The following is a 16,582-nucleotide window of genomic DNA, read 5'->3' as shown; positions in this document are numbered from 1 at the left end:
TGAAGCGCTAGCGTTAGCATGCCAACAGTTAGCAAATGTCACGTACCAAGTTATATGACTAAGGTGTACGGCTGCAATATTGGCTCGAAAAGTAAGCATGCTAACAGTTAGCATGCATCGAGTACCAAGTTGTATCATTGGCTAAATTGGCTAAGAAAGTTAGCATTTTAATGTTAGCATGCTAACAGTTCGCATGTGTCACCGACCAAGTTATATGATTGGCTAAATTGGCTATGAGGTGGCGACTTGTCCAGGGTGTACCCCGCCTTCCGCCTGATTGTAGCTGAGATAGGCTCCAGCGCCCCCCGCGACCCCGAAGGGAATAAGCGGTAGAAAATGGATGGATGGATGGATGTTAGCATGCGTCGAGTACCAAGTTGTATGATTGGCTAAATTGTCTAAAAAAGTTGGCACTTTAATGTTAGCATGCTAACAGTTAGCATGCGTCGAGTACCAAGTTGTATGATTGGCTAAATTGTCTAAAAAAGTTATATATGATTGGCTAAATTGGCTATGAGGTGGCGACTTGTCCAGGGTGTACCCCGCCTTCCGCCTGATTGTAGCTGAGATAGGCTCCAGCAATGGACAATGTTAGCATGCTAACAGTTAGCATGCGTCGAGTACCAAGTTGTATGATTGGCTAAATTGTCTAAAAAAGTTATATATGATTGGCTAAATTGGCTATGAGGTGGCGACTTGTCCAGGGTGTACCCCGCCTTCCGCCTGATTGTAGCTGAGATAGGCTCCAGCGCCCCCCGCGACCCCGAAGGGAATAAGCGGTAGAAAATGGATGGATGGATGGATGTTAGCATGCGTCGAGTACCAAGTTGTATGATTGGCTAAATTGTCTAAAAAAGTTGGCACTTTAATGTTAGCATGCTAACAGTTAGCATGCGTCGAGTACCAAGTTGCATGATTGGCTAAATTGTCTAAAAAAATTTAGCATTTTAATGTTAGCATGGGTCGAGTACCAAGTTGTATGATTGGCTAAATTGTCTAAAAAAGTTGGCACTTTAATGTTAGCATGCTAACAGTTAGCATGTGTCAAGAACCAAGTTGCATGATTGGCTAAATTGGCTAAAAAAGTTAGCATTTTAATGTTAGCATGCTAACAGTTCGCATGTGTCACCGACCAAGTTATATGATTGGTGAAATTCCTAAATTCCTTGCAATAGCTGGTCGAGAAAGGTTTTTCTTAAACTGTTCAACAATTTGCTCAGGCATTTGTTGACAAAGTGGTGACCCTCGCCCCATCCTTGTTTGTGAATGACTGAGCATTTCATGGAATCTACTTTTATAGCCAATCATGGCACCCACCTGTTCCCAATTAGCCTGTTCACCTGTGGGATGTTCCAAATAAGTGTTTGATGAGCATTCCTCAACTTTATCAGTATTTATTGCCACCTTTCCCAACTTCTTTGTCACGTGTTGCTGGCATCAAATTCTAAAGTTAATGATTATTTGCAAAAAAGTTTGAACATCAAATATGTTGTCTTTGTAGCATATTCAACTGAATATGGGTTGAAAATGATTTGCAAATCATTGTATTCCGTTTATATTTACATCTAACACAATTTCCCAACTCATATGGAAACGGGGTTTGTACTTGTGCAATGACAATAAAGTCATCCTATCCTACAAAATGATGATTAACTGATGTAAAGCAGCTAAAGTCAAGATGCTATCAGTTGACTGAGGAGCATTCAGACCTTCCACCACTTCTGCTCTTTCTTCATCTCACCATCTGCTCGCTGGTCTTCAGGGCGCAGGCTCTCAGCGGCTCCTTGTCGGCGAGCTGGCGCAGGCGAGTCACCGTTCGATTCTCGCAGCCCTCCAGCCTCAGGCGCAGGTCTTTGAGCTGGTTCAGGTGAGTCCTGCTCAGCGACTCGTCTCGCTCACCTGCTCCCGCCAGAAGAAAAGGAGGTTTTAACGTCTCATGAAAGCCAGTTTGACTCCGGATTGAAAGGGAATCAGCGGATTTAAACATGCCCGTCATTCAGGTTAGGTCAGGTGAGAGAGTCCACGCACAGGAAGTAGACGTCGTGGGCGCACAGGAAGTAGACGCCATGCTTGATTAGGTGTGCACGACGAGTGAGAAGACGCAGCGTGGATGAATGCACGAATACAAGACGGGCGCACAACAATCACAGACTTGGAGACGGTGCGAACAGGTGAGGAGGCCACACTCATAAATGTTGTTGACTTTAATTACTCGCAAGTATTTCATTCACAAATCTCAAATAAAATCTACAACAAATTTTGTATAATTTTTGTAGAAAGATAGAACGTAAAAATAAATACTACATAATTATTTTATCAACTTGTTTTTATTTATTTTTGTATTCATTTTTTTAAATTTCCTAATATAATAAATATTTTTTTTTTTTTCTAATTGCGGGGAATCGTCAATGCCGTAACCGCCATGGTAGGGATGGCTATTTGTTTACATTTTAAGCCATTTTAGTACCAAATGCGCTACTTAAAATTAGAATACATGCATTTGTAAAAAAAAAAAAAAATACTAATGGAAATACTTAAATTAAATGCAGTAAATAATAAAGTATTTAATTCAAGAATCTGAAATACATTCTAAAACAAATTTTGTATAATTTTTGCAGGAATACAGAATGTAAAAAAAATTACTACATAATTATTGAGGTTATTTTATTAACTTTTTTATTATTTGTGTTTATTCTTTTTTTTTAAATATTTGATTTTTTTTTGTTTTTAACATGATAAATAGATTTTTGTATTTTTTTTCTAATTGCGGGGGATCGTCAATGCCGTCACCGCCATGGTAGGGATGGCTATTTGTTTACATTTTAAGCCATTTTAGTACCAAATGCGCTACTTAAAATTAGAATACATGCATTTGTAAAAAAAAAAAAAAAACTACTAATGGAAATACTTAAATTAAATGCAGTAAATAATAAAGTATTTAATTCAAAAATCTGAAATAAAATCTACAACAAATTTTGTATAATTTTTGCAGAAAGACAGAACGTAAAAACATATTACTACATAATTCCTGAGGTTATTTTATTAACTTTTTTATTATTTATGTTTATTCTTTTTTTTTTTTTTTAATAATTTTTTTTGTTTTTAATATCATAAATAGATTTTTATATTTTTTTTCTAATTGCGGGAGATCGTCAATGCCGTCACCGCCATGGTAGGGATGGCTATTTGTTTACATTTTAAGCCATTTTAGTACCAAATGCACTACTTAAAATTAGAATACATGCATTTGTAAAAAAAAAAAAAAAAAAACTACTAATGGAAATACTTAAATTAAATGCAGTAAATAATAAAGTATTTAATTCAAAAATCTGAAATAAAATCTACAACAAATTTTGTATAATTTTTGCAGAAAGACAGAACGTAAAAAAAATATTACTACATAATTCCTGAGGTTATTTTATTAACTTTTTTTATTATTTATGTTTATTATTTTTTTTTTTTAAATAATTTTTTTTGTTTTTAATATCATAAATAGATTTTTATATTTTTGTTCTAATTGCGGGGGATCGTCAATGCCGTAATCGCCATGGTATGGATGGCTATTTGTTTACATTTTAAGCCATTTTAGTACCAAATGCGCTACTCAAAATTAGAATACAAGCATTTGTAAAAAAAAAAAAAAACTACTAATGGAAATACTTAAATTAAATGCAGTAAATAATAAAGTATTTAATTCAAGAATCTGAAATAAAATCTAAAACAAATTTTGTATAATTTTTGCAGGAATACAGAATGTAAAAAAAATGACTACATAATTCCTGAGGTTGTTTTATTAACTTTTTTATTATTCGTGTTTATTCTTTTTTAAATTGTTTTTAATATGATAAATAGATTTTTGTATTTTTTTTCTAACTGCGGGGGATCGTCAATCCCGTAACCGCCATGGTAGGGATGGCTATTTGTTTACATTTTAAGCCATTTTAGTACCAAATGCGCTACTTAAAATGAGAATACGTGCACATTTTTGTAAAAAAAAACAACCAAACTACTAATGGAAATACTTAAATTAAATGCAGTAAATAATAAAGTATTTAATTCAAAAATCTGAAATAAAATCTACAACAAATTTTGTATAATTTTTGCAGGAAGACAGAACGTAAAAAAATATTACTACATAATTCCTGAGGTTATTTTATTAACGTTTTAATTATTTATGTTTATTCTTTTTTTTTTTTTTTTTTTTTTTTTTTTTAAATATGATAAATAGATTTTCATATTTTTTTTCTAATTGCGGGGGATCGTCAATCCCGTAACCGCAATGGTAGGAATGTCTATTTGTTTACATTTTAAGCCATTTTAGTACCAAATGCGCTACTTAAAATTAGAATACATGCATTTGTAAAAAAAAAAAAAAAAAACTACTAATGGAAATACTTAAATTAAATGCAGTAAATAATAAAGTATTTAATTCAAGAATCTGAAATAAAATCTACAACAAATTTTGTATAATTTTTGCAGGAATACAGAATGTAAAAAAAAAAACTACATAATTCCTGAGGTTATTTTATTAACTTTTTTATTATTTATGTTTATTCTTTTTTTGTTTTTTTTGTTTTTGTTTTGTTTTTAATATGATAAATAGATTTTTATATTTTTTTCTAATTGCGGGGGATCGTCAATCCCGTAACCGCCATGGTAGGGATGGCTATTTGTTTACATTTTAAGCCATTTTAGTACCAAATGCGCTACTTAAAATTAGAATACATGCATTTGTAAAAAAAAAAAAAAAACTACTAATGGAAATACTTAAATTAAATGCAGTAAATAATAAAGTATTTAATTCAAAAATCAGAAATAAAATCTACAACAAATTTTGTACAATTTTTGCAGAAAGACAGAACGTAAAAAAATATTACTACATAATTCCTGAGGTTATTTTATTAACTTTTTTATTATTCATGTTTATTCTTTTTTCTTTTTTTTTTCTTTTTCTTTTTTTTTTTTAATATGATAAATAGATTTTTATATTTTTTTCTAATTGCGGGGGATCGTCAATCCCGTAACCGCCATGGTAGGGATGGCTATTTGTTTACATTTTAAGCCATTTTAGTACCAAATGCGCTACTTAAAATGAGAATACGTGCACATTTTTGTAAAAAAAAAACCTAACTCCAAATGGAAATACTTAAATTAAATGCAGTAAATAATAAAGTATTTAATTCAAAAATCTGAAATAAAATCTACAACAAATTTTGTATATTTTTTGCAGAAAGACAGAACGTAAAAAAATATTGCTACATAATTCCTGAGGTTATTTTATTAACTTTTTTATTATTTATGTTTATTCTTTTTTATTTTATTTTATTTTTTTAATATGATAAATAGATTTTTATATATTTTTTCTAATTGCGGGGGATCGTCAATCCCGTAACCGCCATGGTAGGGATGGCTATTTGTTTACATTTTAAGCCATTTTAGTACCAAATGCGCTACTTAAAATGAGAATACGTGCACATTTTTGTAAAAAAAAACAACTAACTACTAATGGAAATACTTAAATTAAATGCAGTAAATAATAAAGTATTTAATTCAAAAATCTGAAATAAAATCAACAAATTTTGTATAATTTTTGCAGAAAGACAGAATGTAAAAGAAAAATTACTACATAATTCCTGGGGTTATTTTATTACCTTTTTTATTATTTGTTTTCATTCTTTAAAAAAAAAAATTATTTAGTTTTTTAATTTTTATTATAATACATTTTTGCAGCAAAACAGAACATACAAAAAACGACTTGCTTGTCGTTACTCATAATTCCTGGGGTTGTTTTATTAATTTTTGTATTATTCGTTTGTATCCTTTTTTAGTTTTATTTCTATTAATTTTTTATTTTATTTACAAATGTAATAAATATAATTTTTTGGTATTTTTTTTATTTGGAGTCGGGATTGTTTTATTAATTTTCTTATTATTCATTTTTATTCTTTTTTTAAATTTATTTTTTTCATATTTTTATTCATTTTTTAAAAATTTACTAATGCAATAAATTGCTTTTTTTTGTATATTTTTTTTATTTGGGGTTGTTATGTACATTTTCCTATTATTCATTGTTATTCTTTTTTTTAGGGTTAGGGTTAAATCATAACTAAGTATTGAATTTAAAAAATTGAAATAAAATCCACAACAAATTTGTATGACTTTTGCAGCAAAACAGAACGTACCAAAAAACGACTTGCTTGTCGTTACTCATAATTCCTGGGGTTGTTTTATTGATTTTTGTATTATTCGTTTTTAATCCTTTCTTTTTATTTATTTTTTTAATTATTGTTTTTATTTATTTAGTTTTTATTATTATTTTTTTTAATTTTATTTACTAATATAATAAATATATATATTTTTATTTTGGAGGGGGGGTTGGCGTTGATTTATTAATTTTCTTATTCATTTTTATTCTTTAAAAAAAAAATGTTTTCGTTTATTTATTCATTTTTTTTAAATTTACTAATATAATAAATCACTTTTTTTGTATATTTTTTTATTTGGGGTTGGGGTTGTTATTTAAATGTTCCTATTATTCCTTGTTATTATTTTTTTGTTTTTGTTTATTTTATTTTATTTTATTTATTTTTTTATAGTTAGGGTTAAGTCATAACTAAGTATTGAATTAAAAATTTTTAAATAAAATCAAATTTTATATAATTTTTGCAGCAAAACAGAACGTACAAGAAACTACTTGCTTGTTGATACTCATAATTCCGAGGGGTCGTGAACACAACCCCGCTCTGCGTAACTGCCATTGGTGCATAATAAGGCCAGCAATAAAAGTAAATAACGCCATTGTGGATTTGGGTGGCATTGTGGATTTGGGTCTGAGTTGAGACGGGAAGACAGACTGGGACTGTGGGACACAGTGGAGAAAACGAGGACACGCGGGCACGGATGGAGGCGGCTTACCTGTCTTGGGCGGCACGTAGCCTGTAAGGTGAAGTCAACAGTCAGCTGATTGACCAATCACAGCGTGTGTGACCCACGGAGCGCTGACTAAGGTCTACAGAGGGTCTACAGAGGGTCTACAGAGTCGCGGGCAAGAGACCCACCTTGTTCGGCGGTGCTGACCAGCGTGTTGTAGTGCTGGTTGGACTTGTTGTAGCTGGACTCCACCTGCATGCGGTCCTCGGCTCCAAACGTCTGCGAGTCCTGGCTGTCCCTCAGGAAGTCCTGGTAGTGCAGCTCCAGGTTCCTCAGGGCCAGCCGGTACTCCTCCACCGTCAGGGTCTTGAACTGTCACACGGAGCGGGACTGTTCTGCTAAAGGACTTCATCAACAACGAGGACAACAACAAGGGCGTGGCGTTACCATAGAGACGTTCCAGGTGTTGATGATGTGGATGTCCCTCATGAGGTACTGCCAGGACAGGAGGCTCCTGAGGTCCACAAACAAGGTCTGCCACGTGGTCTGCAGCTTCTGCAGGTTGCCCTCCAGTCTGAGGAAGATGGAGATTTCATATAAGTCGGAGGTACTTCCTGCTAGCCTGGCTAACTTCCTGATAGCCTGGTTAACTTCCTGCTAGCCTAGCAAACTTTTGATTTTTCTATCTGTCTAGTTAACTTTCTAAAAGCCCGATTAACTTACCGGTTAGTCAAGCTCACTTCTTATTAGCCTGGCTAACTTCCGATTTTTCTATCTGTCTAGCTAACTTTCTAAAAGCCCGACTAACTTACCGGTTAGTCGAGCTCACTTCTTATTAGCCTCGCTAACTTCCGATTTTTCTATCTGTCTAGTTAACTTTCTAAAAGCCTGATTAACTTACCAGTTAGTCGAGCTCACTTCTTATTAGCCTGGCTAACTTCCGATTTTTCTATCTGTCTAGTTAACTTTCTAAAAGCCCGATTAACTTACCGGTTAGTCAAGCTCACTTCTTATTAGCCTGGCTAACTTCCGATTTTTCTATCTGTCTAGTTAACTTTCTAAAAGCCCGACTAACTTACCGGTTAGTCGAGCTCACTTCTTATTAGCCTCGCTAACTTGCGATTTTTCTATCTGTCTAGTTGACTTTCTAAAAGCCCGATTAACTTCCCGGTTAGTCAAGCTCACTTCTTATTAGCCTGGCTAACTTCCGATTTTTCTATCTGTCTAGTTAACTTTCTAAAAGCCCGATTAACTTACCGGTTAGTCAAGCTCACTTCTTATTAACCTGGCTAACTTCCGATATTTCTATCTGTCTAGTTAACTTTCTAAAAGCCCGATTAACTTACCGGTTAGTCGAGCTCACTTCTTATTAGCCTGGCTAACTTCTGATTTTTCTATCTGTCTAGTTGGCTTTCTAAAAGCCCGATTAACTTACCGGTTAGTCGAGCTCACTTCTTAGTAGCCTAGCTAACTTCCGATTTTTCTATCTGTCTAGTTAACTTTCTAAAAGCCTGATTAACTTACCGGTTAGTCGAGCTCACTTCTTATTAGCCTGGCTAACTTCCGATTTTTCTATCTGTCTAGTTAACTTTCTAAAAGCCTGATTAACTTACCGGTTATTCGAGCTCACTTCTTATTAGCCTCGCTAACTTCCGATTTTTCTATCTGTCTAGTTGACTTTCTAAAAGCCCGATTAACTTACCGGTTAGTCGAGCTCACTTCTTATTAGCCTAGCTAACTTCTTCGTAGTCTAGCTAGCATCCTACTGTAGTTGCCTAGCTAACGTTCTGGTTGTCTGGCTAACTTCTTTGTAGTCCAGCTAACTTCCAGGTAGCCTGGCCAACCGCTTGATTGCCTGGCTAACCTTCGGGTAGCTGGGATAACTTCCAGGTAGCCTGGCTAACTTTCTAGTAGCTAGGCCAACTCCTTAAAAGCCTGATTAACTTTTCGTAGTCTAGTTAACATCCTACTTTAGTTGCATAGCTAACTTTCTGATAGCCTGGCTTACATCCTGGTAGGCTGGCTAATTTTCTGATAGCCTGGCTAACTTTCGGGCAGCTTGGATAACTTCCATGTAGCCTGGCTAACTTTCTAGTAGTTAGGCCAACTTCTTAAAAGCCTGATTAACTTTTCGTAGTCTAGTTAACATCCTACTGTAGTTGCATAGCTAACTTTTTGGTAGCCTGGCTAACTTCCAGGTAGCCTGGCTAACCGCTTGATTGCCTGGCTAACCTTTGGGTAGCCTGGCTAACTTTCTAGTGGCCAAGCCAACTTCTAAAAAGCCTGATTAACTTTTAGTAGTTTCGGTAACATCCTACTGTAGTTGCCTAGCTAACTTTCTGGTTGCCTGGCTGACTTCTTTGTAGTCCAGCTAACATGCTACTGTAGTTGCCTAGCTAACTTTTTGGTAGCCTGGCTAACTTCCAGGTAGCCTGACTAATCTCCAGGTAGCCTGGCTTACCGCTTGATTGCCTGGCTAACCTTTAGGTAGCTTGGATAACTTCCAGGAAGCCTGGCTAACTTTCTAGTAGCTAGGCCAACTTCTTAAAAGCCAGATTAACGCTTCGTAGTCTAGGTAACATCCTACTGTAGTTGCATAGCTAACTTTCTGATAGCCTGGCTTACATCCTGGTAGCCTGGCTACTAACTTCAAGGTATCCTGGCTAATTTTCTGATAGCCCAGCTAACTTTCTAGTAGCTAGGCCAACTCTTTAAAAGCCTGATTAACTTTTCGTAGTCTAGTTAACATCCTACTGTAGTTGCATAGCTAACTTTTTGGTAGCCTGGCTAACCGCTTGATTGCCTGGCTAACCTTTGGGTAGCTTGGATAACTTTCTAGTGGCTAGGCCAACTTCTAAAAAGCCTGATTAACTTTTCGTAGTCTAGCTAACATCCTACTGTAACTTCAAGGTATCCTGGCTAATTTTCTGATAGCCTGGCTAACTTTCAGGGAGCTTGGATAACATCCATGTAACCTGGCTAACTTTCTAGTAGCTAGGCCAACTTCTTAAAAGTCTGATTAACTTTTAGTAGTCTCGGTAACATCCTACTGTAGTTGCCTAGCTAACTTTCTGGTTGCCTGGCTGACTTCTTTGTAGTCCAGCTAACATGCTACTGTAGTTGCCTAGATAACTTTTGGTAGCCTGGCTAACTTCCAGGTAGCCTGACTAATCTCCAGGTAGCCTGGCTTACCGATTGATTGCCTGGCTAACCTTTAGGTAGCTTGGATAACTTCCAGGTAGCCTGGCTAACTTTCTAGTAGCTAGGCCAACTTCTTAAAAGCCTGATTAACGCTTCGTAGTCTAGGTAACATCCTACTGTAGTTGCATAGCTAACTTTCTGATAGCCTGGCTTACATCCTGGTAGCCTGGCTACTAACTTCAAGGTATCCTGGCCAATTTTCTGATAGTCTGGCTAACTTTCTAGTAGCTAGGCCAACTCCTTAAAAGTCTGATTAACTTTTCGTAGTCTTGTTAACATCCTACCTGTAGTTGCATAGCTAACTTCCTGATAGCCTGGCTTACATCCTGGTAACTTGGCTAACTTCCAGGTATCCTGGCTAATTTTCTGATAGTCTGGCTAACTTTCTAGTAGCTAGGCCAACTCCTTAAAAGTCTGATTAACTTTTCGTAGTCTAGTTAATATCCTACTGTAGTTGCATAGCTAACTTTTTGGTAGCCTGGCTAACAGCTTGATTGCCTGGCTAACCTTTGGGTAGCTTGGATAACTTTCTAGTGGCTAGGCCAACTTCTAAAAAGCCTAATTAACTTTTCGTAGTCTAGCTAACATCCTACTGTAACTTCAAGGTATCCTGGCTAATTTTCTGATAGCCTGGCTAACTTTCAGGGAGCTTGGATAACATCCATGTAACCTGGCTAACTTTCTAGTAGCTAGGCCAACTTCTTAAAAGTCTGATTAACTTTTAGTAGTCTCGGTAACATCCTACTGTAGTTGCCTAGCTAACTTTCTGGTTGCCTGGCTGACTTCTTTGTAGTCCAGCTAACATGCTACTGTAGTTGCCTAGATAACTTTTGGTAGCCTGGCTAACTTCCAGGTAGCCTGACTAATCTCCAGGTAGCCTGGCTTACCGATTGATTGCCTGGCTAACCTTTAGGTAGCTTGGATAACTTCCAGGTAGCCTGGCTAACTTTCTAGTAGCTAGGCCAACTTCTTAAAAGCCTGATTAACGCTTCGTAGTCTAGGTAACATCCTACTGTAGTTGCATAGCTAACTTTCTGATAGCCTGGCTTACATCCTGGTAGCCTGGCTACTAACTTCAAGGTATCCTGGCTAATTTTCTGATAGCCTGGCTGACTTTCGGGTAGCTTGGACAACTTCCATGTAGCCTGGCTAACTTTTTAGTAGTTAGGCCAACTTCTTAAAAGCCTGATTAACTTTTCGTAGTCTAGTTAACATCCTACTGTAGTTGCATAGCTAACTTCCAGGTAGCCTGGCTAACTTTCTAGTAGCTAGGCCAACTTCTTAAAAGCCTGATTAACGTTTCGTAGTCTAGTTAACATCCTACTGTAGTTGCATAGCTAACTTCCAGGTAGCCTGGCTAACTTCCAGGTAGCCTGGCTAACTTTCTAGTAGCTAGGCCAACTTCTTAAAAGCCTGATTAACGTTTCATAGTCTAGCTAACATCCTACTGTAGTTGCCTATCTAACGTTTTGGTAGCCTGGCTAACTTCCAGGTAGCCTGGCTAACCGCTTGATTGCCTGGCTAACCTTTGGGTAGCTTGGATAACTTTCTAGTGGCTAGGCCAACTTCTAAAAAGCCTGATTAACTTTTCGTAGTCTAGCTAACATCCTACAGTAGTTGCCTAGCTAACTTTCTGGTTGCCTGGCTAACTTCTTTGTAGTCCAGCTAACATGCTACTGTAGTTGCCTAGCTAACTTTTTGGTAGCCTGGCTTACCGCTTGATTGCCTGGCTAACCTTTAGGTAGCTTGGATAACTTCCAGGTAGCCTGGCTAACTTTCTAGTAGCTAGGCCAACTTCTTAAAAGCCTGATTAACGCTTCGTAGTCTAGGTAACATCCTACTGTAGTTGCATAGCTAACTTTCTGGTAGCCTGGGTTACATCCTGGTAGCCTGGCTACTAACTTCAAGGTATCCTGGCTAATTTTCTGATAGTCTGGCTAACTTTCTAGTAGCTAGGCCAACTCCTTAAAAGTCTGATTAACTTTTCGTAGTCTCGTTAACATCCTACCTGTAGTTGCATAGCTAACTTCCTGATAGCCTGGCTTACATCCTGGTAACTTGGCTAACTTCCAGGTATCCTGGCTAATTTTCTGATAGCCAGGCTAACTTTCTAGTAGCTAGGCCAACTTCTTAAAAGCCTGATTAACTTTTCGTAGTCTAGTTAATATCCTACTGTAGTTGCATAGCTAACTTCCTGATAGCCTGGCTTACATCCTGGTAACTTGGCTAACTTCCAGGTATCCTGGCTAATTTTCTGATAGCCAGGCTAACTTTCTAGTAGCTAGGCCAACTTCTTAAAAGCCTGATTAACTTTTCGTAGTCTAGTTAATATCCTACTGTAGTTGCATAGCTAACTTCCTGATAGCCTGGCTTACATCCTGGTAACTTGGCTAACTTCCAGGTATCCTGGCTAATTTTCTGATAGCCTGGCTAACTTTCTAGTAGCTAGGCCAACTTCTTAAAAGCCTGATTAACTTTTAGTAGTCTAGCTAACATCCTACTGTAGTTGCATAGCTAACTTCCAGGTAGCCTGGCTAACTTCCTGGGAGACTGGCTCATGGACTGGTTAACCTTCTGGCTGACTCACCCGGCGACGCTGTTGACGGCGTCCTTGTTGGTGGGCGTGACCAGGAAGCAGACGGACGGCACCGACGCCTCGCTCCCCTCGCGGTTGAGCACCTTCCACTTGAACGGCTGAGAGTTGTTGAGCAGGGCGCACTCGTCGCCTCGGTGGACGGTGATCTGGCGGACGCATGCGTGAGCCGTGAGCGCCGTCTGCCAAAACGGCCGCCCGAGGTGCGACCTACCTCCATCTGCTTGAAGTCGCACGCCGCCTGGATGGGCAGTTTGCTCTTGATGGCGGTGGCGGGGTTGCGCGGCTTCAGCTGCACCACCGTCTTGGCGCGGCGCTTCAGGCCCTCCAGGTGAGTCCTGAACTCGCCCAGCTGCTCCTTCTCGTCCTGGACGCAAACAAGTCAGGAGGGCGGGGTTGGCGGATCAAAGTGCGGCCAAAAACGAACGGACTCACGGCGGCGTCCTGTAGGAGGTCCTCCAGCCGGGTGACGGTGGTGGTGCGCTCGCACGTGTACTTCCTCTTCATGGCGTCCTGCATCTTCTTCAGCTTGTTCTCCGCCTCTTTCACGTCAGCAAAAAACTGCGGCAGGAGAGGAACCATCAGAGAACTGACAAATGACCGGAGCACCACATTCTGGGTCCCCCTCCTCAAGGGCCCCCATGGACCAAATCTCGCCGGTCGTACGCAAAATCCAACCGTGCCACGTGACGGTACCTGGGTTTTTCAATGCCGAAAAATAAGTAAGGCTTTGCCTTTGAGATGCTATCGATTAGCATTAGCGATTTTACATGGCGATTTATCAGTTTGCATGTCCTCCCCGTGACTGCGTGGGTTCCCTCCGGGTACTCCGGCTTCCTCCCACTTCCAAAGACATGCACCTGGGGATAAGTTGATTGGCAACACTAAATTGGCCCTAGTGTGTGGATGTGAGTGTGAATGTTGTCTGTCTATCTGTGTTGGCCCTGCGATGAGGTGGCGACTTGTCCAGGGTGTACCCCGCCTTCCGCCCGATTGTAGCTGAGATAGGCTCCAGCGCCCCCCGCGACCCCAAAGGGAATAAGCGGTAGAAAATGGATGGATGGATGGATTTAAACTAAAATGCACGTTACAACCAACCTGGTGCGTAATAAGTGCAACACTTACAGTATTAACACTTTTTGGGCGCAACAAAAAAACACTACCGCCATCTAGCGTCTTGTACTTAACGCCGTACTCGCAAATGAGATAATCCAAATAAAGTCTACGCCCTCTGTTTCTAGGGTCCTTGAACGCACCACAGTTATGGGCAATGAGATGCAAACGCGAAACTTGAACACAACTTTCCACAAATATATTTTTGCCCTGTCGCCTCATGCTTGCGCCAAAATGTCGGTGCTCGTGTGTGATCTTTGATGGCTTTATGACGTCTGCGTTGAGTGGAACGAACCACGTCGTATTTTTGATATTCCTAATTTGATACTGATATACTGGTAGCCCGAACAATACGTCATTTTTAACCTTAACTTATTTTGTATTGTGGAATGGCAAACCCTCGTTGAAAACGCCATGTAAACTCACTAATGCTAATCAGTAGCATGTATATGGTGAATCCCATGTGAATTAGCATCGAGCTAGCGCGTTTGTTTGAATGCATTTCATTTATGTTGGAATACCACAGAGAAGTTATTTAGTGTGGCATGTAAGTTCTAGTGACATTTTTAATGTCTGCATGTTGACTTTTATTTTGCTGAAAAATCGAGCAAGAAGAGACGTTAGCAGTAGCAGAGCAGACCGCTTGTATCGGACCTACCGAACCTTAATCAGTTTTTTGGCTGATATCGGACCGGGACGCCCCTAGAAACGGGAAACAGAACCCCACCCTGAATTGGGAGTTTCTAGCCGCTAACTTGAGGCGAGCATGTACAGGGAGAGGAACCCTGACCCACAGGGACCCACAGGGACTCACAGGGACCCACAGGGACCCACAGGGGCCCACAGGAACCCACCTGGAAGTAGGCGGTGTTCTCCTTCAGGTGACTCTCGATGCAGCAGCACAGCTGAAGCATCCAACTCCACTGAGTCTGCAGAGCGGCGGTGAAAGCCTGCATCGGGACGACAACCGCCAAGGCAACGTCACCTGATGTTGACGAGGACTCGGGGACTGGGGGCGGGGACGTCCTACCTCTATGGTCTTCCTGGCGGGGTGTCCGTCTTTCAGCAGCTTGTCTCCCGACACCTGGACGCCGTTTGTCTTCTTCTCCCGCACCTCCAGCTCCCTCATTAGACCCTGAAAACAGGAGACGCCGCGTCACTGAGGGCCGCGAGCGAACATGTCCCCTAACCCCCCAACCGGGCGGGACCGAGGAGTTACCGAGTAGTTGTCCTTCTTGGCCGCCATGTTGGTGTTGCGCTCGCTCCAGTCGTAGTTGACCTCCTCTTCCTCCTTCTCGTTGAGCCACATCAGCTCCTTGGTGGCGGCGGTGACGAAGGCGTGGAGCTGGTCCAGGTAGCGAAGGCGGGCCTTAGAGGCGTTCTGAGAGCGGAGTATGAAGACCCGTTGTCAGAATAATTGCATCACAAAACTTTGTGTTACATTGAGTTCAGCTCGCCTTGTGAGCAGACAAAAGCTGTCTTTGATCCTACCAAGCAGAAGGCTTGTAAAACTCCACTGTGTGATCTACAAAGCGGAGAGGAAGGAGGGCCTGACTCCCCTCCAGGCACCTTTTCTTTGAACTGTTTTGTAATCAAAGGCGATGGCTGTTTACGACCCCCTTCCCTTAGAAACAGCTGTTGCCATGTAATCAGGGAAAGTCCAAATAAAAGAGGAGGCGTACAATCTTGGGACGACACCATACAAGTGTACAGTGTCTACGCGTTTCTCCTCATTGAGCCAAATTTAATTATGTCTGTTTAATTCCTTGCTTCTTGTCTTGTTTAATAAATATCATAAGTGTTTGAAGCTGACTCACCAGAAGCTTCCCGTACTGAAGTTCCAGTTGGCTCAGGTAGTCGCGGTAGGCGGCCTTACTCGCAGGTGAGATCTGACTCTGCGGCACAGAGGTGATAGGTCACACAAGGAGCGACAAGGACGCCAACGCTCAGAACAGTCGTCACCTCATCCGCCTTGGCCCGTTCGATCTTAGACCGGAACTCCTCCACGGACAGGTGCAGTCCGCGGTGGTTGCCCAGCTGGGACTCCACGGTGGGCAGGTCGGAGCCCCATTCGCCCTGGTCCACCCGCCGCTGGTTCTCCTCCACCCAGCCCAGCAGGTCCTGCACGTAGCGCAGCGTGACCTCGTCCAGCTCGGGCCGCAGCCGCACGGGGGCCTGCTGCAGGACGTGGGCCTGGTTGACAAGGGTCATGGGGATCTGGGTCATGGGGATCTGCGCCATGGTCACGCCCGACTTGAGGCGCAGGTTGTACTCGCTGCGGAGGTTCACCAGCCTCTCGTGGAGATGATACACCCTGCAGGCAGAAACGGTGTCTTAGGTACGCGGTCTCATGAGAAGAACCGGGTTGTTTATAAAAACAGAGATCTAAAATCCATCCATCCGTTTTGGTTCCCTAGTTGTGTGCTGTCAACTTGCAGCACTTCTCACATGCAGTTGTCTTCAGGGTTTGTTAGTGTTTTTGGCAAGTTGTTATGTTCGCGCATGTTAACTTTCTGGTAGCTTGGCTAACTTCCATTGTGTACTGTCAACTTGCAGCATTTCTCTCTACAGTTGTTTTTAAGGGTTTGTTAGTGTTTTTGGCAAGTTGTTAAGTTTGTGCATGTTGACTTCCTGGTTGCTGAAATAACTTCCTGGTAACTTGGCTAACTTCCATTGTGTCCTGTCAACTTGCAGCATTTCTCCCCTGCAGTTGTTTTGAGGGTTTGTTTGGCAAGTTGTTATGTTTGTGCATGCTAACTTCCTGGTTGCTGAGATAACTTCCTGGTAGCTTGGCTAACTTCTATT

General features: G+C 40.2%; 1 protein-coding gene across 1 annotated transcript in view; it reads right to left on the bottom strand.

Annotated features, from left to right (window-relative positions):
- The window catches only part of LOC133577208 (uncharacterized), a 224,382-nt gene that overhangs the window by 81,632 nt on the left and 126,168 nt on the right, over positions 1–16,582 (bottom strand). Inside the window, exons 18-29 of the mRNA XM_072912544.1 lie at positions 15,740–16,091; positions 15,595–15,672; positions 14,997–15,158; positions 14,808–14,912; positions 14,632–14,727; positions 13,100–13,225; positions 12,879–13,031; positions 12,659–12,813; positions 7,318–7,444; positions 7,059–7,242; positions 6,916–6,936; positions 1,742–1,899 (exon numbers count right to left, since the gene is read on the bottom strand). Of these exons, the coding sequence (XP_072768645.1) occupies positions 1,742–1,899; positions 6,916–6,936; positions 7,059–7,242; positions 7,318–7,444; positions 12,659–12,813; positions 12,879–13,031; positions 13,100–13,225; positions 14,632–14,727; positions 14,808–14,912; positions 14,997–15,158; positions 15,595–15,672; positions 15,740–16,091 (1,717 nt within the window). The remainder of the gene's footprint in view (positions 1–1,741; positions 1,900–6,915; positions 6,937–7,058; positions 7,243–7,317; positions 7,445–12,658; positions 12,814–12,878; positions 13,032–13,099; positions 13,226–14,631; positions 14,728–14,807; positions 14,913–14,996; positions 15,159–15,594; positions 15,673–15,739; positions 16,092–16,582) is intronic.

The sequence above is a fragment of the Nerophis lumbriciformis genome, linkage group LG37, assembly GCF_033978685.3.
Source record: "Nerophis lumbriciformis linkage group LG37, RoL_Nlum_v2.1, whole genome shotgun sequence".
Taxonomy (NCBI): domain Eukaryota; kingdom Metazoa; phylum Chordata; class Actinopteri; order Syngnathiformes; family Syngnathidae; genus Nerophis; species Nerophis lumbriciformis.
The sequence above is the reverse complement of the archived record's forward strand: the minus strand, read 5'-3'. Positions and strand labels throughout refer to the sequence as shown.